The sequence below is a fragment of the Mercenaria mercenaria genome, chromosome 6 (genome assembly GCF_021730395.1).
Source record: "Mercenaria mercenaria strain notata chromosome 6, MADL_Memer_1, whole genome shotgun sequence".
Lineage (NCBI taxonomy): Eukaryota > Metazoa > Mollusca > Bivalvia > Venerida > Veneridae > Mercenaria > Mercenaria mercenaria.
In genome coordinates, this window is record NC_069366.1 from 13,572,529 (window position 1) to 13,600,019 (window position 27,491).

The 27,491-nt window shown below is 35.6% G+C and overlaps 1 protein-coding gene and 1 long non-coding RNA gene across 6 annotated transcripts in view; one reads left to right on the plus strand and one right to left on the minus strand.

Moving 5' to 3' along the window:
• LOC123549625 (anillin-like) overlaps positions 1-27,491 on the plus strand; it is a 67,439-nt gene that overhangs the window by 12,373 nt on the left and 27,575 nt on the right. For all 5 annotated transcript variants that reach the window (XM_053545150.1, XM_053545149.1, XM_045337854.2 and 2 more), the window contains exons 3-6: positions 1,989-2,105; positions 3,073-3,226; positions 5,953-6,340; positions 6,760-6,946. In XM_053545150.1, the coding sequence (XP_053401125.1) occupies positions 1,989-2,105; positions 3,073-3,226; positions 5,953-6,340; positions 6,760-6,946 (846 nt within the window). The remainder of the gene's footprint in view (positions 1-1,988; positions 2,106-3,072; positions 3,227-5,952; positions 6,341-6,759; positions 6,947-27,491) is intronic.
• Positions 5,447-26,197, minus strand: LOC123549626 (uncharacterized). Its single transcript, XR_006686066.2, has 3 exons — positions 25,193-26,197; positions 12,251-12,508; positions 5,447-10,006 (listed from the first exon to the last, which is right to left on the minus strand). It is a non-coding gene; the product is annotated as an uncharacterized LOC123549626 (long non-coding RNA).

Here is a 27,491-nt window from a genome sequence, read left to right on the forward strand (position 1 = left end):
GTAGAGGTAAAATGGTCTTTGAGTTTATAATATGGTTCTTCCAGCTAAGATATGTAAGATAAAATCAACTTTCTTGAATTAATATCATTAAGACTGTCACTGTGTTCAGTTACTTGCTCATAAATGAAAAATAGATATGGAGGGAAAATATATAAAACTACAACAGTAGAAAATAAATGTGAAATTGATGGTCACCACTTTTATCATATCTGACTTGATAATTCTTGTTTGTTGTATTCCTTTTCTTCAGTTTACATATATCATACATTTATAAGTAAATCATTTTATGTGGATATAACTAAAGTAACTCGGGATGTAAGGAGCACATAATTATGAAAGGTCCCCAAGGAGTTTGTAATAAGCAGAGTTTACTGTTCGTATTTTCGGCTCATTTCAGTTTCATTGTCTTTAAATTTTACGTATGCCACAGCCTTTGATTTGCTTTTACTTTTACTTTCTTTGCTTAATGATTTCTTTTTTTATGTTAACTTTGTTGTTAATTTCAATTTTAATTTTTAATACAGTCATGTACTCCTTTCCTGCATTTGAAAACACATAATTAATTCAGCAACTGTCATTAAAGCCAAAAAAGTGTCCCAACCCTAACGGTACTGACTAGAAGGCTTAAAGTGACTTACTAAAAGCTATATGTTAAATTAATGAATTGAAATGCACTGTTTTAACAAGTTACAGTTAGGATTAACTAGATTTAGTTTAATTTCAGATACACTTTCCTTATTTTTGTCATTCCATGTACTTGACTTTTCGTTTCCTGAAATTTTCAGCTTATATGATACGAAAAAGTAGAAGGACTTGTACAAGAACATTGAAGTGAAATTTTATATGAAAAAGCTTGAATATGTTGTTGTAAATAATGTCTCTAAAACATTTTACCATTAATCCTGTTACAGTAAACAAGTTAAAAAAAAGCATGTTAGGGTTGGGACAAAAAAGCGTTAGGGTTGGGACAAAATTAAGGATGCCCTGATGCTGGGTTGAGTAGAAACACAGCAATATCTGAAATATTAGTGCAAACAATAAGTCTTAAGGAATATAATGAGACAATATAGGTATGCAAAACTCATTAAAACAACATTCTGCAAGCAAAGGAACAAGTTGACTGTTAAACCGTTAGGGTTGGGACAAAAAACAAGCATAAAAGGATACTTAATGTGCAATGACATGCAAATGTATGCAAAAACTGAAATGTTTGTATTAAAGTATATTGTATTAGCTATCCAAAAGAACATTTTACTTTCTAATATGTTCACATATTTTCTTTTAACACATAAATATATGAGAAAGGTATAAATTAAGATGTTTGGCTTCATTTGGGTACTTTTCAAAACATGTTCAAAAATTTTTTGGAAACTAAATCTGAATATTTCGGTAGTTAACATTTATAGGTTTATGGTCAACACATTGTATAAACATGGTAAATGTGTAAAACAGTTGATACAGAATATTTTCTAAATAAAATATTAAAACAAAAAAAGATTATGTCACACGAAAATAGCTATTTTTTGAGAAATTCTGTAACTTCAAATGTTAATTCATTTTCAACCGATCATCCGATTTGGCTGAAATTTGAAATATAAATGGTTTCAGGCTGCCTTATCACAAAAGTCAACTGTTAATCTATATTTGTGCAAAGATTGTTCTTTCTTACTAACTTTATTTTTTGCTTCACTAAAATATACCCTTATTTGCTTTAGGCCTTAAGTGTAAGCTTGTATCTCAGTACCCACTGATGGGAATGGATTGAAACTTCACACACTTGTCCACTGTTATGAGCTGATAAGCACTTTGCAGGTTCCATAAACCTGTTATGCATTTTTACTAAATTATGCCCCTTCTTTGACTTTTGTATTCATTCAGTTGACAAGGCTGTTGAATAGTCGAGCGTTGCTGTCCTCCGACAGCTCTTGTTCATTTAAAAGTGGTATGGAGAGACATGTGCTTTTACTAAAAGCAATCTTTTGTTTTAGACTCTCCTAAGAGGCAGTGTACCTGGGATGATGGGACAGTGAAAGCAGATACTCCTGCCATACCAAGTGTGAAATCAAGACTACATGCTCTCTCGAGTGAAAGAATGAACTGGTCAGGTATGGTCTATACTTATAAAAAAAAATTGCTCCAGCAGAATTTCCTATTTATGAGGGTGCTTCAAAAAGTTCTGACAATGGTTTAACTTTCAGAAAACAACAAACTGTAGAGACATTCAACAATAAGAAGCCTTTTCAGTATTGTCCCTTGGGTTCAGTTACTGCACTCCATTGTTTTGGTAACTTGCAACCAGATGAGATACTTCAAACCTGCTTCGCCTCGCTATCTTTTAACTAGTTTAAATTAAGCTGTGGAATCTAATTCCTCAAAGCGGCTTGTTTAGGACTGGAAAAAGGTCATAGTCACAAGGGCTCAAATCAGGGTCTTGGTGAGTTCAGGACGTGCCATTCTGCCGACTGGGATTTTAACTCTAGGGCTCAAAGCTACGCAGCCATGTTTTATCTATTGCAACTACGCATTTAAAAAACCCTTCACAGTCTGTTTCATAGTGATTTAAGTGTTCCTGTGCAGTCTCTATCCTTGCCTGCATTTGATCGCACATCAGATAGTGAGGCACCCATCTAGCAGCAACCTGTCACATTTTCAATAGAAATAGATATTCAGTTTTTATGTAGGTGCGCTGCTCCTCTATACTTAACTTACTGCGGACATGACACTGGTGCAATATTCGATTGACAGCACATCTTGATGACATCATACGTCATATGGGCATTTACGTAACAAATAAATTCACTAAAGGTATGAGCTTCATGTAAATGCGATATTTATAATACAAAAAAATTGAGAGGTCATTGTCAGAACTTTTTGAACCACCATTGTATAAGAAACTTTTGTAAAGTGTCACCATCATGTAAACACCTTTCAACCAGTAAAAATGGTACAGTCTTAACGGAGGTAAGACAAATACATTCTGAAAATTGCCACAAGTGCACATATTCTCTTCTGCCATGATATTAAAGGCAGCTGAAAGTTTTCTCTCTGTATGTTGTCGATTATTGATTTCAGATACAAATTCAGCCGAAAATGAATTGCCTAAGCAACCTGTGTTTGAACCTCAAAATAGCCCCGCTTCATCCCCGGTCAACAGGAAGTCTAGATTTGCCAAGCTTGCTCAGAACCTAGATGACTTTGAATGTGACATGTCTCATCCCACAGTAAAGTAAGTTTCTGAACAGTTTCATTTGCCAGTTGGTAGCACTACAAACTTATGCATGTTACTGAAATCTTGTTTTAATTATGAGCCATTTGGTACACATATACATCCACAATTTTCATGTAGCTTTGACTTTCATAGGGTTTTAAAATAAAGATATCTCCCTAAAATATTGCAGGGTTGAAGATACTACCCCTTCGAAGAAGCAGGGTTATTTTGCTTTGCACCTTACGGTCGCATCAGTATGTTGGTCTGTCTGTAGAGGGAACGGTTTTCGCCTAATAACCTGAGAACCTTCAAACTTCGTAGCATGATTGGGCTCATCAAGTAGATGCCCCTATATAGGTAGTTTTTGGGGTCAAAGGTCAAGGTCACTGGAGCCTGAAACTTTGAAACAGTTTCTGCCCAATAACTTTAGGACCACTTGATCTGGAACCTTCAAACTTAGTAGCATGATTGGGCTTATTAAGATGACTTCTATAGCTTTTGGGGCCAAAGGTCAAGGTTACAGGGGCGGGAAACCTGAAAACGGTTTATGTCCTGTAACTTGAGAACCACTTGACCTAGAACCTTCAAACTTTGTAGCATGATGGGGCTTATGAAGTAGATGAGCCCTATAGTTTTTGGGTCAGTAGGTCAAAGGCAGGGGTGTGGAAATTCTTAATTTTTCCAATTGTCCACAGACAAGTAAGACTGAAAAATCTGCTTGTCCTGAGACTTAATCTACTTGTCCAGGAAAACAATAAAAATCAACTGAGAAGTTTGTTTTGATCATTTATTTGGTCTGTATAGCAATTACCCAGGTATGGTTTACATGCTTTATAGTGTATACCACCTTTACTGTCATATGTTTTGTCTCTGTCTTGCTTAGACTTTCGTTTCTCTGGCTCTTTTTCTGAATGATTTGTGCCTGAACCACCTGTTCGAACGACAAACTTGACCATTTCACTTTTTTCGGAAAACGCAAATCTGCCCGGATAATGTTTACTACAACACCACGAGACAGAGGTAACAGCCAATCAGTGCACTGAACTTCCAGTAGCGCATTTAGCGAGAGGCTCCCTGTGGGTATTAGTTACATAAATGTAAATTATAAACAGTGGTTAACGTGACTAAATTTGGTCGGGGATTTCCGAGTTTCGCTTTCGTATTATTGACAGTCTCGGAAAAGCTTGATATTTAATTTTTCGGCACATATTTTTTAACGGAAAAGTATGATGGAAAAATGTACTTGTCCGTCGGCGAAAACAGCCCGTGTTGGACAAGTTGGACAGATGATTTCCCCACCCCTGTCAAAGGTCAAGGTCACAATGGCCAGGACCCCGAACCTTCAAACTTGGTAGCATGATCCAGTCATAGACTATCCAGTTGACCAATATTGCCACCATTCAACCAAGAGGCTTCCATGTTAGAGTGGCTAAGGTAGCTGGCTTCAAATCACTTGTCCCTTAACGATGAGGGTACAAAATCTCATTTGAGGTGTAAAATTTTTCATGTTTTGAAGTCAACAAGCTTGATTTAAGGTCAATTGTTCTACCCAGGTGCCCACCCATGCTCAAAAAGTAGTTATATGACCTAAATTGTTCTGGTGTGTCTGTAAACCCAACAACAACAGTACTGACCTCTCTGAGGTCTGGTTAAACATGGGTGTGTTTGGGGTTTAACAGCCCAATGTTGCGAAACATAAACATTCGACTGAACTTGGTCAGAATGGGAATTTTGAACTTTTAATGAAACTTGGTCAGAATGTTTGCTTATAAATATAAAATCCTGAACAAGTTTTGTACTGAATCATTGATAAAAAATTATGTCACTACCTTAGGTCAAATGATAGGTAAACCTTTTAAACACTCCAGAGTTCCAATTCTTTCTTGATTGTATGAAACTTAGTTAGAATGTTTGTCTTAATGAAATCTAGGTCAAGTTTGAAACATGGTCACCTCTGGTCTAAAACCAGGTCACTGGGTGAAATCTTAGAAGCCTAGTCCGCATCTAAAATGTATGTTTTTATGATCTAGAACTTCAGGCTTATATTGCCTCACTTTTGCCTAGCTCTTTTCACAAGGAAAGGGAGCTAGTTAAAGGATGATTTCAGTTTCTGTATATGCCTTACCCAGGCTTTATCCTGTTTAGGCATTATGCCATATATTGCCTTTGGTGTATCAATCATGCAGAACTACATAAACTAAGCTAATAAATGATGGGAATAATGAAAAATACACAACATAAGAATCTTAACATAAATATATACTAAATGTAAATCTGTATGTTCGATTATGATCTATGTACATTAATATTGTAGTACATGTATCACATGATTGTATAAAAATATATCATAGTAAACAGCAACTTAAGATTGAGCTTGAGAGCCTCTGATATGTTTTCACTATCGAAAAGAAAGAAGAATGAAAGCAAGTTTTACCAATAGGAAAACCATCTCAGTTAGGGCTTGAGAGACCAGGAAGTCACGTGTATTAAAAAAAGCTGCGGAATCTCATGAAATAATGTCTATCATTATTCTCATTTAAAATTTTGTTATTAGTATTATAGCTTTAGTTTTTCCCTGTAGTGCTACATTGATGAAGGATTACTATGCAAATCTGTTTGTCAAATATGTATTGAATATTTACTACCATTTATTATTATTATTGGTATTTTGTTATAATTTCTGTTTGTGTTATGTCAGTGTGCTGTCTTTATACATATAACATGTATTATTATTTTCTCTACAGAAAACAAGAAGAAAAGAAACCAAGATGGCAGCCACCCCAGCGTGATAGTGGTAACAACCAGCCACACAATGACGCTAGGGACAGGCATGTCTCCTCACCAAGGAAGGAGTATGAGCTGTACCAGGGACCTAAGAGGATAAACCACAACAGTGGTCCTGGTCCAGCTCCCTCACCAAAGAAAAAAGAAGCCCCGGCTCCTCCAGCCCCACCGGTACCACAGAATATCTCTGGACCCCCTAAACCACCTCGAGCACCGTCCCCAGCTAGGGCTGCTTCCCCTAAGAGGACTCCAGCTCCCAGTGCTCCCTCGGGCTCTCCCAAAGTGAGCACACATACAATACAGCTGCAACAGCCGCAATCTGTTGGCTCCCCAAAATATACACACCAGGTAAACATTCAAACATGTATTATCTCTGCTAAGTGTTTTGTATTGTATGTGTGAAATGCTGTACAAGAGATATTCTTTTAAAAAAAAAAAGACTAGAAACTGATAGAAAAGAAAGGGACCAAGAAAACCAAGAAAAACATTTTTTTTATTATTATTATTGAGTTTTTCCATTACATTTTGTTTCATTGTTTGTTTGTAAATAAACTTGACTACTAGACGCTTAGTTTCAACATAACTTTTTTCACCTTTCCTTGTGACATGGTTTGAATTTCATTAATTTATCATGTTTATTAATGAAAAAAGATACAATTTACATTTCATGTTTGAGAAGAAGATTTAAGATTTATGTTTGCAACATAATTGGAAAAGATAATAGAACTGAAGTAATAAAATACTCAATAACTGGACTGTTTTTTTAGGTTCGCACAGTAACAAACCAGGTACCTGTGAACCGGAAAGATGGGGAGCAGTTGACGTCGGGAGATGAACCGACAAGCCAACCGGTCACAGAACGGTTGGCTACATGGAAGAAGGCAGTTGATACCCCTAACAAGGGAATCACTGTCAATGACCCGACAGAGCTGCCACTGTCGGAAAGATTTGCAGGTAAGTAACAATGACTGTGCCATATTCAGCTGGAGGAAAGCATAGCAGATAAATGCATTTGCTTGATTTTCAGCCCTGCCTGCCAGTTACTTTGTAATTACCCATCAGCAATTTTTTTTTTTTACTTTTTCCAAATGAAGATTTCATTTCAAGTAGTTCCAGCATTTTAATTGTTTTTTTAACATATTAAATTCGCAAAAAGAAAATACGAATGTTTTTTAATAAACAGTTGATGGAAGTCAATGATATTTGCTTGATTTGAAGATGTTTCTCATGTGCTGGAAGGGGCACGTTGTGTGATGATGCTAGTTGCCTTGAGTTTATTAGTGTTTTCATTCATATACATTTGTATGTAATTCACAGAATTAAAGTAGAAGGATAATTTTACCCCAGAAAGTACTTAATTTGAGACTTGTTTGCATTTTGCACTGTTTTATAGGTTCAGTGACACTATTTCTTGATAAATCTTCATGTAAATGCAGAACATGTTTTATTCAAAGGCAAAAAAATCTACTCTAACTCTGAAATTGATTTTGATGTACATCTATTTTTTATGCCATAATTCTGCATAAGGGTGTTGTACATGTATATATATTGATGTTTTGTCAATTTACCAGCTAATATATCGATTATACCATACAAAAATTTCAACCAGTGACAGCTCTGTTTTGTTATAATTAATTTATTTTTACTTATTTATGGTGAAGTATTCAAGGCTGAAACTATATTATTAGTTTCAATTTATATTTCTTGGTGAAATGTTGCATAGAAAAAAGTCCAAATTTAAGTTATTAAGTAGAGAGAAAAACATGTTCATACCAGTTAAACTGTCTGTAATTTGAATAGTGCCTTTCTTCAGTATGCGTCTGAGAAAGTTTATAAAATTGAATTGAATAACTACTGTCATTGTATGAGTATAAGACAAACCTTTTTTACCGAGATTCTGGTCAGGAAGGACTGGTGCGACCTATACATGGGTATAGAACAAGACCACATTTTTTCCCTGACACAAAAAATTAAGAAAATTTATCTTTGTTTACACCGTGTACCTTTACATTGAAGGGAATTCAAGGGGAATAACTACCTATGACTCGGGAATAGCTAAAAGCTGGTATCGAGACCCGGCTTCTTAAATGAATTTTGTATAAAATATCAAATTAAGAGCTCCCGCAAAAACTTTAAAAGAAATGCTGTTTTTTTTTCATTAAAATACATTTTGCAACACATTTCTATAACTCGTCATTTCGTATACTCGCAAAATGCGAGTGAGTTTTACCCAAACGTGAGTGCAAAATCTCAAGTAGAAATAACGACGGTTTTAATTTCTTTAACGTTCCGTTTTGATATGTTGTAAATACGCATTTAATGATGATGTTTCACACAGTATGCACTGATTGATGACGTTTTTACATAGTGCATGGACTGTTTGCAGATTCTGATTACATAACACGGTGACTACCAGTATGTGCATGCACAATATTTGATGGAAAAAGCGTGTTTTGTACTACACACACTTACCGGTAGTGTCATGGAGAACAGAGCCTTTTTTTCTGTCCAAAACGGTTATACAAAATTGCGACTAAAGTTGATAAATTGCGAGTTGAAATTTTTGTACTTGCAAAAATTTGCAAACTTGTGCAAAAAACTGTTAAATTCTAACCCTGTTTGAAAGGTGATGAAATTGAAAAGGTGTTGAGAAGTTTGAAATAGTTTGGACACAAGTTTAAATATCTGTGTTTTGAATAGCATCTCATTCTCAATTTGACATCTGTCACTTGATTAACCTCTCAGTTATTGTCACCGATATACCTCTGTTGTCTCAGCTGTAAATTCCATTGAAACTGTCATTTTAGTACTATCTCACCTCGCAATTTAAATAAGTTGTTTTCACAACTTTGTTAACATTATATGTACTGCAACAATGGCCTACCGATGCTGGAAAAATCACATTTCCTTAATACAAATTTACATGTTTTTGAGATTCCCTTTTTTTCTGCAACGAGTATAAGCATTTTTCCAGAGATCTGTAGATAATTTTTCACTGTTTCTTATAAACGAGTGCGACCTATACTCGTACTATTACGGTATTGATTTGTGTAAATGAATATGCTAACACTTTGTTATGTAAGCCTGATTTTAATAATATATTCCCATTATCTGCATGCTTTAAAAGCTTTATAATAAAGCAGAGGTTGTGGAGGAATCGGCTATCTCCAGAAGACACAAGAAATAGTTTACATTAGATAATAAGGAGCAGGCAGAACTGCTGTTCTTTTAATGTCTTAACTTGACCTAATACACTTTTATATTAGCTTGATTAGTTCATTGATTTTATAAAAATGATTGTGGCTGTATGGTCCTTGCAATGAAATTCTTAGTTAGATCTGTGAATCGTTAGCCCTGACTTGTGGACTGGATCAGGTCAGCTGTTGAGCTACAATGGTTTTCCCCAAACATGATACATTGAATCAAGATTACCTTGAGAACACAACTGTCTCTGCAAGATACCTGTGATGGTTTTCCGAAAACATGCTTTTGAAGAGTGGGTTTTCTGTTATGGACGGAATACATTAAATAATACTGTTTAAATTAAAAAATTTCTGCCATTTTTTGCTCGACTTTTCAAAGAAAAATCAGCTATTGCACTCGCCCCGGCGTGGCCATTGCCTTAGTTAATGTTTTTGATAAAGTCAGATATCTCTGTCACTATCAAAGCTATTCACTTGAAACGTAAAATAGTTATTTACTATCAAAGTCTACACCAGGAGAAACAATCCCCATAACTCTGATTATATATTTGATTGAGTTAAGCCCCTTTTACTGGCAAAGCTCTGATTCAGAGTCAAGCACTAAGAAAAGTAGAGCGTGCTGTCTTACGGACAGCTCTTGTTATCCATCAGCTTTCAAATGTCAATTTTTCACAGAGCTTGACATTTTTTGTTGCATCTGTATGGAGCTACATTGTAGGAGTTGTCCGAGTGTAACTGCAGTTTGCCATAAGTCCAGCGAGTGTCTTAGGATTTTAACAGATATCTTGGTTTCTGTGTGTTTGTTCTTCATCTGGAATGAAACAAGTTTGCATACAGTCTGCATGATCGTAGCTTCGTAGCATGAAACTAACTGAGAAGTAGAGCTCATTTAGGAGATAAAATATATTTTTAAAGCTAACATTGTTGAACTCATTTTAAAAAGCTCATTCTGAACATAAGTGTATTACACGGCTACTAAACGCTAGTAGCTTGTGGTGATAATGAAAGGAGCTATCGACATTTCCGTGGTGCAGCTATCGCCCGTTTCTACTTGTAAACAAGTGAGTAAAATTTATGTTTTATCGTATATTTTTATTGATAGAACTTTTTTCGAAAATCGGGAAAATGTAGTTCCGCGTAACCACACTTTAACTACAGGTTGGTTGTAATTTCATTAAAATATTATGCAAATTGTGGTGACAGGAGCTTTTCTCCCGAATCTGACAGTGACACATTTTCATATCGGCCAGTATTCAAGCACCATTCTGATGAATAGACACACTGTAAGAACATATCTGCACATGCAAATGGTATAGAGATGATAAATAATTATATACGCATACACCTTGAATAATAGAATCTCGTGTTAGAAGAAATATACCAGGATTTTTAAAAGTGGTGGCGCTATAACTCTAGTGATGGCGCTGTAGAGTAGTGGTGGCGCTGTTACGACATTCAATAATACAAACTGCTGACGCATCCGGAACAAAACAAACACCAATATTCTCTAATTGGTAATTTTCCTGCAAGGAATTATGTTATTAAAGGAAAAAAACACGATCATAGTTTATTTACCCTGATGAAACATTGTCTGTCCAAAACAAAAAACAAAACAAAAACTGCCTCGGTAGCCTAGTGGCAGAATGTCCCCTTCGAGTGCGGGAAGTCGTGGGTTCGAACCCCAGCCGCGTCATACCAAAGACATAAAAAATGGTACTAGTAGCTTCCTCCCTTGGCGCTCAGCATTAAGAGGATAGTGCTAGGACTGGTAAGCCCGGTGTCAGTATAATGTGACTGGGTGGAGTATCATGTTACGTGTCTACGGCGTGATATTCCAGTGAGGCAGCTCTATAAAGTTGGGCATTGTGCTCACACAAGAAAAAAAAGAGAGAAAAAATACTCGCATACCCTTGGGGCTTTTGTAGTCAAAGTAAATATTTTCCTTTGTTTAAAATGTTAATGCAGAATTATTTCTAACCTTTAAATATTCTACTTAAATACAAATGTAAGTGTACTTTTAATTCAGTCAAGAAAAATAGTTGCAATACATTTTATTTTATTTCAAACAAAGATTTGTGTCCAGGATAAATCGGTTTTAACCTGTGAATTAGAAAAATAGTCCTCACCAAAATTCTCTCTCAAATATAAAATGATTTTATAGACACTGTAATCTTTTAATTTTACCGTTAAAAGACGTTAGGGATGTTACATATATCTCATTTCAATTCATACACGACCAAACCGAGTCTGCTGTCATGTTTGTCGGTTTCAGTCCATGCTTCCAAAGCATCTTTTCACAAAATATATCGCATTGTAAAGGTAAATGATAATTTCAAGTGGCACCGCTAGACCGCTCACATAAATTGAAAGATCCACGTATTTACATTGTAACAGACAGAAATTTTACAATTAATTAAAGTCCTCGATTTCAACAACCATATAAAGCTCCGCTGTGGGATTTTCATACATTAAAATTGAATATATTAGCCACAACAGCACCACCACTACCGTATAGCGCCACCACTAGAATGATAGTGCCACCACTTTTCAAAATAATGGTGTTTTTCCTTTTTACTGTGTTTTTCGTAATTCTATGGTGTGTGGGGATACGTGTAATTCTTTTCTATACCATTTGCATCCGCAGGTATTTTCTTACAGTGTGTCTATTCATCAGAATGGTGCTCGAATACTGGCAGATATGAAAATGTGTCACTGTCAGATTCGGGAAAAAAGCTCCTAGCACCACCATTTGCATGATATTTTAATGGAATTACAGCCAACCTGCAGTTAAAGTGTTGTTACACGGAACTACATTCTTCGATTTTCAAAAGAAGTTCTATCAATAAAAATATTAGATAAAATATAAATCTTACTCACTTGTTTACAATTAGAAATGGGCGATAGCTGCACCACGGAAATGTCGATAGCTCTTTTCCTTATCACCACAATTTGGTGGTGGCACTAGCGTTTAGTAGCTGTGTATTAGTCTTAAAATGTTAACTTGGCTAATTATAAGTGACACTAATTGGTAAGGAGTTACGGATAACAAACATACCTTGCTACAGCGTTTTAAAAGGAGCCAAATGTTGAACTTTAGTGTGGGTAATGACACCATTGATAAGGGGTTTTAAGGGCAGGGGGATGGTGATTTTCCCCTGCTAATGTGGTCTGAAGTCCAGGCTATTTTATCTGTAGCAAATAAAGTGGAGGACCTGCAGTCCTCCCTCTGCTTAGCAACTTCCATCTTCTACTTTAGTCAGTGATGAAACCCTTGATTGATTGCTCTGGTACATCAGCTTGGAACTGCCTTTCTCTGAAAAATATAATTACAACGACTCATTTGCATGTTTTGGGGGAAAAACAAAATTAAATGTGAATTTCTTTTCCAAAGCATTCAGCTGTATATAGGCACATCAGTTACAGTGTCATGGTTTGAATTTAAGCTAGTTTACTTGTGAAATGTAGGTAAAAATGTCATTTTGGGATACAGTAGAACTTCATTCACTCTGACTTGATGGGAACAGCAACATTTTTAGCTCCACTATTCGGAGAATAGGGGGGCTATTCTACTTGCCCCGGCGTCTGCAACCTTTGTTTTTCTGTCATATCTTTGTTACTATTGCATATATCTTACTGTAACTTCACATAAACATTGTCCAGCATACAAACAAAATATGTGCAGGAGCTGGGCCCATTATACATAAGGTCAAGGTCACCAAGGTGTTATGCTTAGGTTATTTGTAAGGTTAAAGTTTTTCGGCAACCTTTGTTTTTCTATCATATCTTTGTTACTATTGCTTATATGTTACTGTAACTTCACATAAACATTGTCCATCATACAAACAAAGTATATGCAGGGGCTGGGCCCATTATACCCAAGGTCAAGGTCACCAAGGTGTTATACTTGTGTTATTTTTAAGGTTAAAGTTTTTCAGCAACCTTTGCTTTTCTGTCATATCTTTGTTATTATTGCTTATATGTTACTGTAAGTTCACATAAACATTGTCCATCATACAAACAAAGTATGTGCAGGGGCTGGGCCCATTATACCCAAGGTCAATGTCACAAAGTTGTTATACTTGTTAAATTTTTTCGAAAGCTTTGTTTATAGACATATCTTTGGTACTTTAAAAGATAATGACTTGAAATTAAAAACGTTTCATTATAATCATCATCTGCATGTGTGATTACAATCCCCATAACTCTAATTGTATTTTTGACAGAATTATGCCCCTTTCATACTTAATATTTTTTGGCAATCTTCGCTTTCTGAATATAACTTTAGTACAGTATAAGATCAAACTTGAAACTTAAAATGTATCTTTATCATCATCATCTGCATGTGTGGTAACAATCCCCATAACTCTGATATGTATTTTTGACCAAATTATGCCCCTTTCATACTTTGTTTACAGTTTATTTTCTGGACATAACTTTGGTACTATATAAGATAATGACTTGAAACTCAAAATATATCTTTACCATCATTATCTGCATGTGTGGTAATAATCCCAATAACTCTAATTTGTGTTCTTGACAGAATTATGCCCCTTGGTGTATCTTCCTTTTAAAAGTAGAGGTCTCTTATTGAGACATATATTCATTTTACTGTCAAAGCGCCAAATAGTGGAGCGTGCTGTCTTACGGACAGCTCTTGTTTTCAAGTTATTGATAGATGGAGGGATCAGAATATATATATTATTTTGACGGGACCTAATGATGAGTTCGAGCAAAGGTGGTGTTTTCGAATTATCCAAGTTCAAGAGAACAAAGTTCAACTGAATTTTTTTTGTGAGTGAAAATTTTGGGCAAAAATTGGAATGATCTGCACTATTAATGGACAGTCTTATCACTGCTCTTTGATAATTCACAGTCATTGTCATTTATCATATGGGATGTAGGTCATCATAAACAGAGGTTTACATTCGATAGATGTCTTGTATGCATTAGGGATGTACAATAGTACAAATACGCTGGTACTATTTTATGATTTGATGGTAAAAAGATAGACTAGAGCTCCAGATAAGCTGCGTATTTGCGTATTTACGCAATTAAAATTGCAGAAAACCCAATTGAATTCATACAGTGTGCGTACTGAAACGCAATTAAAATTCCTAATACCCAATTCGTAAAAAATAGCTTGCGTATCGCATTTTCCTTATAACTAGAACGGGTACGAGACTTTAACGCTAGATTTGACTGACTGGTTATACGTTACTGCAGAACAGGTTGCAATTTATTGGAAAAATAACAGGACCATTCAGTCGGCTGATCGGTGTTATTTGGACGCTTTGTAAACAATTTTACGCCGATAAAATGTAAAGAGGTTGCAGGAAAAAACATTGTTGCAGCACAAACAAACAAATTAGTGGGATATTTTGCTGTTCAACAATGACAGTTATCTGTTTGTGACGATGTAGTGTCACCAATACTGGATGACATCTTTTGGGAGAATGCATATTGCGGTGACCACATCGTTAGGGATATTGTGGATGAACTGATCTCAGACTGCATTAAAAGTGAAAAAGAAAACAACAGTATGAAACATTCATTACAATTTTAAATACATTTTTGTATTAAACATTGAAGGGTGCCATTAAAATACTTAGTCAGTCCTGTTTAATGATATATACCATGTATACTGTAAGCAAAAAAATACTCAATTGTTAGTGCGAGATTGGTAAAATACCCAATTGGTTTTAGCAAATACCCAATTACTTCTGAAAAGGCTGGGTAATGATATTATTTTTACCCAATTCAAATTTCCAATACCCAGTTCAGACAAAAAGTGATGGGTAAATACCCAATTGCACCAAAAGCTTATCTGGAGCTCTGGATAGTATCACGATACAAATTTTCCAAACATATTCACTTATACGTAGCATTTCTCAGATTATAATGTATTATGATACAAATTGTGATACAGAGTTGTCATATCATCTATTCAACATTTGACAGCACCAGCAGAACTGTTGGTTGTGTTTACCACCAGGGCCCGTATTCATAAAGCTCCTTAGGAGAAAACTTAGGAAAATCCTTAACTTTGTAAAATTTCCTCAACAACATAGCACAAAAGAAAAGTGTATACTTTATAAGATTTATTGATAATCTTCATTACTATGCCAGACTGTATGTGACAATAGTGTTAGACATTCCAACTATCTCGACGATTTTCCACAAAATGCTTTGGAACTTTTTCCTTAGTTAGTCCCTAAGGGAAAATTTTCCCTTAGGAGCTTTATGAATACCAGCCCAGGGCTTTATCTAGGGTTTGGGGGTGGGGATTTTATGCGGTAAATTGTCAAAATTGGGAAAATGTATCGCCAAACCAAGCGAGTTTTTAACATTTATTATAATATGTTTAAAACATTAGTTTTAAGTTTTACTGGTAGACGTTCAAATGGATTATAAATTTAAAGTATCCCTAGGTAGTGAGATTTTGAGAATTTATTTTTTCAGGATTGTTTTCCAAGTTGCTGATATTGCAAAAATAAATACAGTGACTGAAGATTCATTTGTCATATTTAAACCTTTGTTTACAGTTTGTTTTCACCATAATTACAACTGAATTGTCCAAAAAGTAGAGTGCGTGTGTGTTTGAGTGAGAAAAAAAATGGGTTGTGAAAATTTGTGACATTTGATTTTGATGGTGTAAGAACTATTTGTCAACATGGTACTTTATTCAATAAATATTGATGTATTTATGCATTCTGAGGGGGTTTTACTTACATTTCATACATTTTTTTAGCAAAATCATGTATTTAATTTTTGCCAAGGTTGCAGACAGTCATGTTACTAAAAATAGAAACAAGTTGGGTTTTCTAACATTTTGTGTGATTTCCTTAGCGAACAAAACTTACCATGCAAGAATTATCTTTGAATAACAAACAAAACTGATTTCAGTTGGGAATTTTTTCTTTGGATATGGAATTTTTTGCTTCAGATTGGAAAAAAATGGAGCATATTTGGCATTGGGAATGAGGCCGATATTTGGCCCCGTGAGACAGGTGGAAAAAGCCTTGACCACATATTATGGAGTTGGCTTGTTGTAGGGTTTTTTTTATACGATTAGAAATATTTTATCATAGGGCACAAACGATTTGCTAAAAAAATTTCAGATAGACTTGAGTGTCCTAAGAATTGTACAAGGTCAAGTAAAAATTTGTGCCTACTCCATAACTTTTAATTGCATTGAAGACTTTTTAGCTCGACTTTTCAAAAAATAGGTACAGCTACTGGACTCGCCAGTGGGTCCATGTCTGTTTCGGCCTCCTGATTTGGTTAAGTTTTTATGCCCCCGGAGGGAGGCATATTAGTTTTCAACTGTCCGTCCGTTCGTTAGTTAGTTAGTTCGTTCGTCACAACGTTAACTTTTTGCATGAAGGCACTTTACTCGCGAACCTCTGCACCCAGGACCTTTAAACTTCACCTGCTGATAGTACTTATTGAGTACACCACCCCTACTGACTTTGGGGTCACCAGGTCAAAGGTCAAGGTCACAGGGGCCAACGTTAACTTTTTGCATGAAGGCACTTTACTCGCAAACCCCTGCACCCAGGACCTTCAATCTTCACATGCTGATAGTACTTATTGAGTACACCACCCCTACTGACTTTGGGGTCCCCAGGTCAAAGGTCAAGGTCACAGGGGCCACCGTTAACTTTTTGCATGAAGGCACTTTACTCACAAACCACTGCACCCAGGACCTTCAAACTTCACATGCTGATAGTACTTATTGAGTACACCACCCCTACTGACTTTGGGGTCGCCAGGTTAAAGGTCAAGGTCACAGGGGCCAACATTAACTTTTTGCATGAAGGCACTTTACTCGCGAACCACTGCACCCAGGACCTTCAGACTTCACATGCTGATAGTACTTAATGAGTACACCACCCCTACTGACTTTGGGGTCACCAGGTCAAAGGTCAAGGTCACAGGGGCCAACATTAACTTTTTGCATGAAGGCACTTTACTCGCGAACCACTTCACCCAGGACATTCAAACTTCACATGCTGATAGTACTTTATGAGTACACCAACCCTACTGACTTTGGGGTCACCAGGACAAAGGTTAAGGTCACAGGGGCCAACGTTAACTTTTTGCATGAAGGCACTTTGAAGGCATGAAGGCATGCGAACCACTTCACCCAGGACCTTCAAGCTTCACATGCCGATAGTACTTAATGAGTACACCACCCCTACTGACTGGAGTCACCAGGTCAAAGGTCAAGGTGCTGCGGGGGCATTTGTCACCATTAGTGACAGCTCTTGTTGTACATAAGCTGGTATCTCAGTAGCCACTTGTGGGAATGGATTGAAACATCACACATTTATTCAAAATGACTTACACTTTACAGGTCTCATAACTCTATTTTGATTTTTAGCTCATCTGATTTTTTGAGAGAAAAAATGATGAGTTATTGTCATCACTTGATCAGCGTCGGCATTGCCTGGTTGAGTTTTATGTTTAGGTCAGCTTTTCTTCTAAACTGTCAAAACTATTACTCTAAAACTTGCAGCACTTGTTCACCATCATTAGCTGATTCTGTACAGCAAGAAACATAACTTTTGATAGCCGTTTTTTGGCTATATTCCCAATGCCAAAAAATATGTATTTTTCCCAAAATGAGTGCAAAAATTTCCAATCTACATTCTGAAAAAAATTTCATCAAAATTGCACAAACTGACCAAATTATGGACAATTTTGTAATGGAAGTATGTTAAAAAGGTTATACAATGTGAAACAAGTGTATGAGAAAGTGCTTAAACACATCCTTACTATATCCTATGGGACTAAATATTTCCCAATCTGGAACATTTACACGTCAAAATTCCCAAGTTTGGGGGTATAGGCTATGTTCCCAAATTAGCTAGAAAAAATCCTGTTTATAGAAAATATCAGATTTCTTGGTTAAGATTTATGTTTAGGTCAATTTTTCTCCTAAACTATTAAAGCTATTGCTTTGAAACTTGCAACACCTGTACACCATCATTAGCTGACTCTCTGCAGCAAGAAACATAACTCCATCCTGCTTTTTTTTTTGGCCCCTTTTGGACTTAGAAAATATCAGATTTCTTGGTTAAGTTTTATGTTAAGGTCAACTTTTCTCCCCAACTATTAAAGCTATAATTGCTTTGGAACTTGCAACACTTGTTCACCATCGAAAGCTGACTATGTACAGCAAGAAACATAACTCCATTCTGCTTTTTGCAAGAATTATGGCCCCTTTTGGACTTAGAAAATATCAGATTTCTTGGTTTAACTTAAGTTTTGCGTTTAGGTCAACTTTTCTCCTTTATGGTCAAAGCTTTTGCTTTAAAACTTGGAGCAGTTATTCGTCATTAAAAGCTGACACTGCACAGCAAGTACCGTAACTCTGCATTACTTTTTGCAAGAATGATGACCCCTTTTAGACTTCGAAAATCATGGGTAGGTCAATATTTCTATTCTACAGAGACAAAAAAATCAGATGAGCGTCTGCACCTGCAAGGCGGTGCTGTTGTTGAATAGTCTAGCATTGCTGTCCTACGACAGCTCTTGTTTTATTTCTACATAAAAATGTTCCCCATGATTAGACTATGTGTTGTGCTTGTCGGTCAAGGTGAACGTTTTCAACTGGTAGAAGACTTCTGTATTGCCACTGCAATACTCTGTCGCTTGTCTGAAACTACTTTTGGACTTCAACCAAACGTTGCAGAAGGTTCAGTTCAAATTGTTGCTGGCATTTTCTGGTTCAAAGATTTTTTGTGACGTTATGTCCCCTTAAAAGAGGCTCAAGTATATATGCAAGAAGATTGAGCTGGGGCAGGCTTTTCTATAATTTTATGCATGCTTCATATGAAGGAACCCTTTTTAAAAAATACCTGAATATTGTAGAAAGAAATTTCCTGGAAATTGGCACATTTTTACAATACTTTATCCAAAAATATTCAGTCAATCTTGTTTGAAATTGTTTTGCAAAGATGAGACTGAGTTTGAATTTTCCTGGGAGGTGTGGCCACAGGACGGTACACTGGGAGGTGTGGCCACAGGACGGTACACTGGGAGGTGTGGCCGCAGGACGGTACACTGTAAACAAAGTCGCCTGAATGTGATTACAATAATTAGTGTACTGTCACCATGTATAAAGCAAACCACTTAATTACTGAGTAGTTTGTATGTAGAATACAGTATTACATGTATTACATTCTTCTTCAATTAAAATGTAATATGACGGTTTAAAGACGCGCCACAAAATAACTGAATTCCTTGTATTTCCATGATGGTAATTATACATGATTTGTATGAAAAATTTAAGAAATACAAGTATTAAGTTACAAATTGACGGACATAAATGCGGTTTAATGTCTAAATATTTTATTAAACTGATATAGCAGTATGAACAGTAATTCATGTATTAAGGAGAGTTTAGGCCATTGTTGTACCCCCCGACAACAAAGTTGTAAAGGGGGGTATACTGGTTTCAGGTTGTCTGTCTGTCTGTCTGTCCGTCCGTCTGTCTGTCCGTCCGTCCGTCTGTCTGTAGACGCAATCTTGTGTGCACCATCTCTCCTTATCCCCTTGACAGAATTTAATGAAACTTCACACAAGTGATCAGTACCAACAGTAGTTGTGCATGGGGCATGTTAGGTTCTTTTAGAAAAAAAAATTGCAGAGTTATGGGACTTTGTTTTTTTGTTGCTATACTATATACATAGACACAATCTTGTGCGCACCATCTCTCCTCATCCCCTTGACACAATTTAATGAAACATCACACAAGTGATCAGTACCAACAGTAGTTGTGCATGGGGCATGTTAGGTTCTTTTAGAAAAAAAATTTGCAGAGATACGGGACTTTGTTTTTTTGTTACTATACTATATACATAGACACGACACAATCTTGTGCGCACCATCTCTCCTCATCCCCTTGACACAATTTAATGAAACATCACACAAGTGATCAGTACCAACAGTAGTTGTGCATGGGGCATGTTAGGTTCTTTTAGAAAAAAAATTTGCAGAGTTATGGGACTTTGTTTTTTTGTTACTATACTATATACATAGACACAATCTTGTGCGCACCATCTCTCCTCATCCCCTTGACACAATTTAATGAAACTTCACACAAGTGATCAGTAACAACAGTAGTTGTGCATGGGGCATGTTAGGTTCTTTCAGAAAAAAATTTTGCAGAGTTATGGGACTTTGTTTTTTTTGTTACTATACTATATACATAGACACAATCTTGTGCGCACCATCTCTCCTCATCCCCTTGACACAATTTAATGAAACTTCACACAAGTGATCAGTAACAGCAGTAGTTGTGTATGGGGCATATTAGGTTCTTTCAGGGACAAAAATTGCAGAGTTATGGGACTTTGTTTCTTGTTAACATACTATGTACATGCAGTCTGCATATGCAATCTTGTGCATGCCTAATCTACCAAACCCTTACACACAATTTAATGAAACTTCACACAAGTGATCAGTACCAACCCTAGTTGTGCATGGTGCATGTTACATTCTTTTAGATAAATATTCTGCATAGTTATGGGACTTTGTTTTTTGTTACTATACTGTATACATACAGTCTATATACATACAGTCCACATAATTATGCAATCTTGTGTGCGTCAAATTGCAATGTACTGTGTCAGTGCATGCTGGGGGTACATTCATCACCTTTAGTGATAGCTCTAGTTTCTACAGTGAAAGATAGTTTAAAATACTTTTCTATGTTTTAAAACCTAAACTGAACATAGATTGAGTGAATAAGTTTGCAGATGAAGTTACGAAAACACATTAATTCAGGGAGGGCCTAAATTGTCCACCTATCGCTTTGTAAAATAGCTGTATTATACCAGTATTAACATGATTTGCATGAAGTTCATGTGGGAGAAAAAAGTAGGTCACTAGGTTGTGGTGGGTCTTTAACACACAATAAGAGTTAATTGACTGGGATATAGTGTTATATTGCACCGCCCACAAAACCAGAAAATTTTGCGCCTTTAAGCGTCTTTTTTAGCTCAACTTCGAAGTATACCTAAAACTGTCCTACTCGCCCCACTGTCTGTACGTTTGATAGATAAAGTTTTGATGCACTTCCACTATTTCAATTATTACGTGATGGATTTGCTTGAAATTTAAAGTTGTTGTTCCTTATCATCACTCACATATGACTCAAGGCCCATAACTGTGTGACCAGTATGTCATGAATTAGCCCTGTTCTTTTTTTGACATTTCAGGTTAAAGTGTTGTATCTCTGTTATTACTAAATGTATTTGATTCAGATTGCAAACAGTGTCCAACATCATCACCCACATCATATGACACTAGTCATAATTAAGTTTTGCAGCATTATTTTGTGAATTATGCCTATTTCAGATTAAGGTTTTGATGCATAATACACTATCTCTGTTATTACTTGATGGATTTGATTCAAATTTGAAGTTGTTGTTCGTCATCATCACCCACATCATACTACACAAGGTGCATAACTCTGACAGAAATATTTCACAATTTATGCTTAGAAATTCTTGTTGATATTTTAATACACTTTCACTCCACCAGTTTCTAGATTTGACTCAAACTTGAGTTGTCCGTCCCACATCAATATTTGTATCGGGTATTAATCACTCTAGTGCATGGATTTTTTTCAGATTTGGGGATGGTACTTGTTCCAGTAAAATCAGAAATTAAAAGATTCTGGGAAAAAAGAAACTGATGCAGTATTTCTAATAGCAGTGGGTGGGGCAGCAGGTGTGATACTTGAGGGTTTTTTGGGATGACATTTTGTAGATCAGGTGCTGACAGTGCAAATATTTGGTGTGTTGACGTCATTTCCTTTGTTATGTTTATTTTGAACCCTGAAGAAGGCTAATGTAGCCGAAACGTTGGTTAAAAATAAAGTGACTTGTTTTAAAAAGTTTTTGTAATTTTGACTACTTTAATACTTATAAATTATGTGTGTAAGACTAGAAATTAAAATCCCAACATGAAGACTGACCCGAAGCAAACAAAATAGATGCCTCTCATTTTTTTGGCGATAGATTGCTATTATGTTTAATCAATACATCATGCAATTTTAACACGTATTATTTCAATTTCAGTAATACAAAAAATCTGCATTCGCATCGTCCATATCCTAATATTTCTAGTCGCGAACTATTCGTCTAATTTACCATATGTTTACAAATTGTATTGAACGTAAACGACTAAATTTTATCACTGACGGCATCATCTCATGGTATGTAGTGCACAGCATGTCATCTGCTCTGAGAAATACTCAGCGATGTTTCTCTTAAAAGATTATAATGTTTTAATATATAACGGTTTTCGGAATTTTGCCTTCATTTAGGGAAAAAAAGATGCTTTTTCAGTTGAAGACAGACTCATTTATCAGGGTCAGTTTATGAAAGAAAAAAATTCCTGCAGTGATGGTTTATGTTTCCTTAGATATGCCCTATTTCACTATCAAACATTGACGTAGTCGAGAATGCTGTGAATTACCAGTTAATCAGACTGTCCTTACACGCGATGCTGCTGTAATATCATAGTTTAGTGGCCTTTTATTAACGATTCCGCGTGTATCTTTCATCCAAAATGAAACAGAAAGCAAGTGGGTACTTAAAATTGTCCATGTGTTGCTGTGACGTAAAACATACTGTGCACTGGTTTCATCATAGTTTTTGCAATATTTTACATACTGTACAAGTGTGGTTTCAACCGTTTGGGGGTTGGGGGCACTTAGATTTGCCCTTGTCTGTCTGTCTGTCTGTTTGTCAGTTTGAATTTGCGTTTTTCATATCTCAAAAGATATTTGACCTAGAGTCATCAAATATCACTGGATTGTTATTCAGCATGTAAAATTTACACCTCTTGTTTTAATTGGGATTTCACATAGCCAGACCAGAGTTATGGCCCTTGACTTAGTCAGAAATGTGTATACAGTGACAGGAGTGGGGGCAGCAGTGTCCTTATTATGGACACACCTAGTTTTTAGCTTGATTATTCAAAGAATAGTCTAAGCTATTGCACTCACCCTGGCGTTGGCGTTGGTGTCACACATTGGTTAAAGTTTTGCATGCAAGTATGTATAGCTATCATTTAAAGGCATAACTTTGAAACTTATTTTGTCTTTTTCTAGGTCAGTTACCAACCTCACTGGGCCAAGTCTCATAACTCACATTTATTGTACCCCCCGACAACAAAGTTGTAAGAGGGGGTATACTGGTTTCAGGTTGTCTGTCTGTCTGTCCGTTTGGCCATCTGTCCGTAGACGCAGTCTTGTGCGCACCATCTCTCCTTATCCCCTTGACAGAATTTAATGAAACTTCACACAAGTCATCAGTACCAACAGTAGTTGTGCATGGGGCATGTTAGGTTCTTTTAGAAAAAAAATTTGCAGAGTTATGGGACTTTGTTTTTTTGGTTACTATACTATACACATAGACACAATCTTGTGCGCACCATCTCTCCTCATCCCCTTGACACAATTTAATGAAACTTCACACAAGTGATCAGTACCAACAGTAGTTGTGCATGGGGCATGTTAGGTTCTTTTAGAAAAAAAATTTGCAGAGTTATGGGACTTTGTTTTTTTGTTACTATACTATATACATAGACACAATCTTGTGCGCACCATCTCTCCTCATCCCCTTGACACAATTTAATGAAACTTCACACAAGTGATCAGTAACAACAGTAGTTGTGCATGGGGCATGTTAGGTTCTTTCAGAAAAAAAATTTGCAGAGTTATGGGACTTTGTTTTTTTGTTACTATACTATATACATAGACACAATCTTGTGCACACCATCTCTCCTCATCCCCTTGACACAATTTAATGAAACTTCACACAAGTGATCAGTAACAACAGTAGTTGTGTATGGGGCATGTTAGGTTCTTTCAGGGACAAAAATTGCAGAGTTATGGGACTTTGTTTCTTGTTAACATACTATGTACATGCAGTCTGCATATGCAATCTTGTGCATGCCTAATCTACCAAACCCTTACACACAATTTAATGAAACTTCACACAAGTGATCAGTACCAACCCTAGTTGTGCATGGTGCATGTTACATTCTTTTAGATAAATATTCTGCATAGTTATGGGACTTTGTTTTTTGTTACTATACTGTATACATACAGTCTATATACATACAGTCCACATAATTATGCAAACTTGTGTGCGTCAAATTGCAATGTACTGTGTCAGTGCATGCGGGGGGTACATTCATTACCTTTAGTGATAGCTCTAGTTTTGGCCAAATTATGACCCCTTTCGGAGTTTTGCATGCAAGTTACTATCTCAAAAACTAATGCAAATATTGAATTGAAACTTCACATGTTTTTTGGGGTTTGTAAAACTAGGTCATAGCATCAAGTCCTATAACTCTTGACATGTATTTTACAAAATTATGTCCCTTTTTGAGCTTAAAAACTTCTTGTTTTGCATGCAAATTACTGTCTTGAAAACTAATGCAGATACTGACTTGAAACTCTGTAGATATTTTAACATTTAGGGTAATATTCCTGCTTCTGGGACAACAATTTGAATAGTCTAGCATTGGCTGTCTTACAGACAGCTCATATTGTTGTTGTTTATTAGGTCACAGAGACCTTAGATTTGAGAAAGTTTGATCCTGTACCTACGTTCACTGCATGACAAAAGTGATATTTAAGAATTATTCATTAATTTGGAGCAGAAATTATAAACATTTTTCAGTCTTAATTTTGCACAACAGGATGAGAAGTTTAACAATAGGACTCAAAACATTAAATAAATGCATTAATTCTCAAAAAAAAATTATTCCTATTATCAGTATATGGATTGAAATTAATAATATAAATTATTCTGAAATATCACATTTTGTTGATAAAAATTTCAGTAGAAACATACGAAAATATTGTAAGGAAATCATGCCCATTTTTATCCTCTCCCACCCACTTAGGAAAAAAGGCCAAGGAGTGAACATATTGTAGAAATGAAATGAAGTCTCTTTTTTTCCCACTTACCTAAGCATGTGTGTGTTCAAAACTCAGGTTAGTTCTCCTCTGGTCTGGTGCAGCTGGATATCAACTGATCACGCTACAAGTATCACGCCATATCCGACATTAGGATTGACTCACTGTCGACTTGCTAACATCCGAAAATATAAACCGTTTTTTTTTTTTATTGATCAAAGTCGTTAGCAGTTGTTTTCTTTTTCAGAAAGATCTTTGATTATTCATATATCCATAATATATTACTGTAAAGACACTGTTTTCATATCTTGAAATTATATTGACTGTTCCTCTGTACACAATCATGTATTTGTGGTTTCCTTCCTGAAATAGATCTTACGTCATTCTGTTTTTAAAAAAAAAATCATATTGTAGACTTCCGTTATAGAGATTCATCACAGAAAAATTTTGATTTATTTTTTTTTTCTTAACATAATTATGATAAACAACAGTGTTATTTGATAATTTCCTGTTTTAAAAGTCGAGACAATTATGTAAGTTTTTATTTAATAACCACAAAGTCTATTGTATCTTTCGATTTTTAAAGAATACTTCCTGTTTATTTGAGTATTCGCCAAATGAAATAATAGTACATTTATTTTCCAGTGCTCAGTAATTTTCAGAATTCTCAGAATTTCTCTTCCAGGAACATACAAATCACATACATAAAATATAAATGTTGAAATCATGTTAATGATATATTTGTCTCCTGTCTATATCCAACAACTGGTTTCCTTAACTCACAATAGAAACTGTGAGGAAAGTTTGCAGTGGCACTCCCAGAATTTCATGATCAAGCTGCAAAATTAAACCACAGATATATTTGAAATATCCTCTTTCCATACCAGACAATATTGTACAATATCGCAGTTTGTCATCTTGATAAATCAATAATGATGTAGCATTTCCGGGCGGTGTCTTTAAATAGCTTCGTATGCTGTATGCAACAGATTAATTAGTTTTTGTTTTTGTAATTTATTGACATGTCACTTAAATTTAATGTTTATATGCAACAATATCTACTTACAAAACTTCCTTTTTATGCTAACTTGTAGAATGTATTCTGATCTATGAATTGCGATTATATAATTCATTGTCTGTCTGAAATTAAATATGCATTATGATCCATATGATATCCTTATACTATAGGCTTTATACTCTAATAGAATTACAGTATCTAAGTATTGTTTTACTTAATTTCAAAATATTTTGAGAGAAAGTATTTTAAGGGTATCAGATGAGCTGTATTTCTGGTTGAGCAAAGTATTCTTACCAGCAGGACTCTCTGGCAAAGTGCTGATTTCATTTTCCCTGGAAGTGTGAGTTCAAGTCTCACCTGGTGTCAAATTTTTTGATGGTGAAGCTATTTAGCTGGTGTGCAGAACATTCTATGCTGATACCAGCTCATGTCTTATATTATAATACTAGGGTCTTCACTCAATTTTTAGGGAATTGGGGGCAGAGCCTAGGGTAGGGGAATTTCATGTCATTTTTATGCAGAAGTGGGATTATAAAACATGTTGTTGTTTCTATGGCATATAAATTATGTCACAAAGCACTTTTCCTTTACATACATGTGTTTAAATATTGAAAAATTTACACATATTACAGAGTGTCAGGTAGAAAACATTTTGGGAAAAAAGCAGTTTAAAAAAGATTTTTTTCCAAATTAGGGGGAAAATATTTTTTTGTGGGGATCTGGATATATAGCTGTATTTCAGTCCCAGAATTGTCAAATAAGTTGGGAAGGGTAATATATAATCATAATTCAGTGTTTTTTGTGTGTTTTTTTTTTCAGGCCAATTTGGGGCCAAAATTGGACCCCAATCCCAATGGCAATCCCAGTTTGAAAGTTGAAATTCCCAAAGTTAAAAAGAAGAAAATTATTTTTTTTGCTTGTCCAACCAAGACCTTAAACATTTAAAACATAAGATAGAATCCTAACTTAATGCATTTATGGCCATTTTTTCTTTAATGTAACATTATTAGATATGACTTTTAACAATTCCTAATTTAGATGTTTTTCCCAATTGTAAAGGCCCCGGGCCCCATTCCCAAATCAATGGAAAAAAACACTGTAATTAGTCCCTGATGATACCAGTTCAGAGGATTTGTCACTTATTTGCAGATTTTTATGCCTATGAAGAACAGAATTTTTCATGTTGGTTTGTTTGTGATGCTTGTGCCTACAGATGTAACATTTGTAGGATGTTTTTTGCATGTGGTTTATAGATGACCCCTATTTATTTTAATCTTAGTAGGTCAAAGGTGTAGGTCACAGAGACCTTGAGACCTAAAACTGTTTCTGACC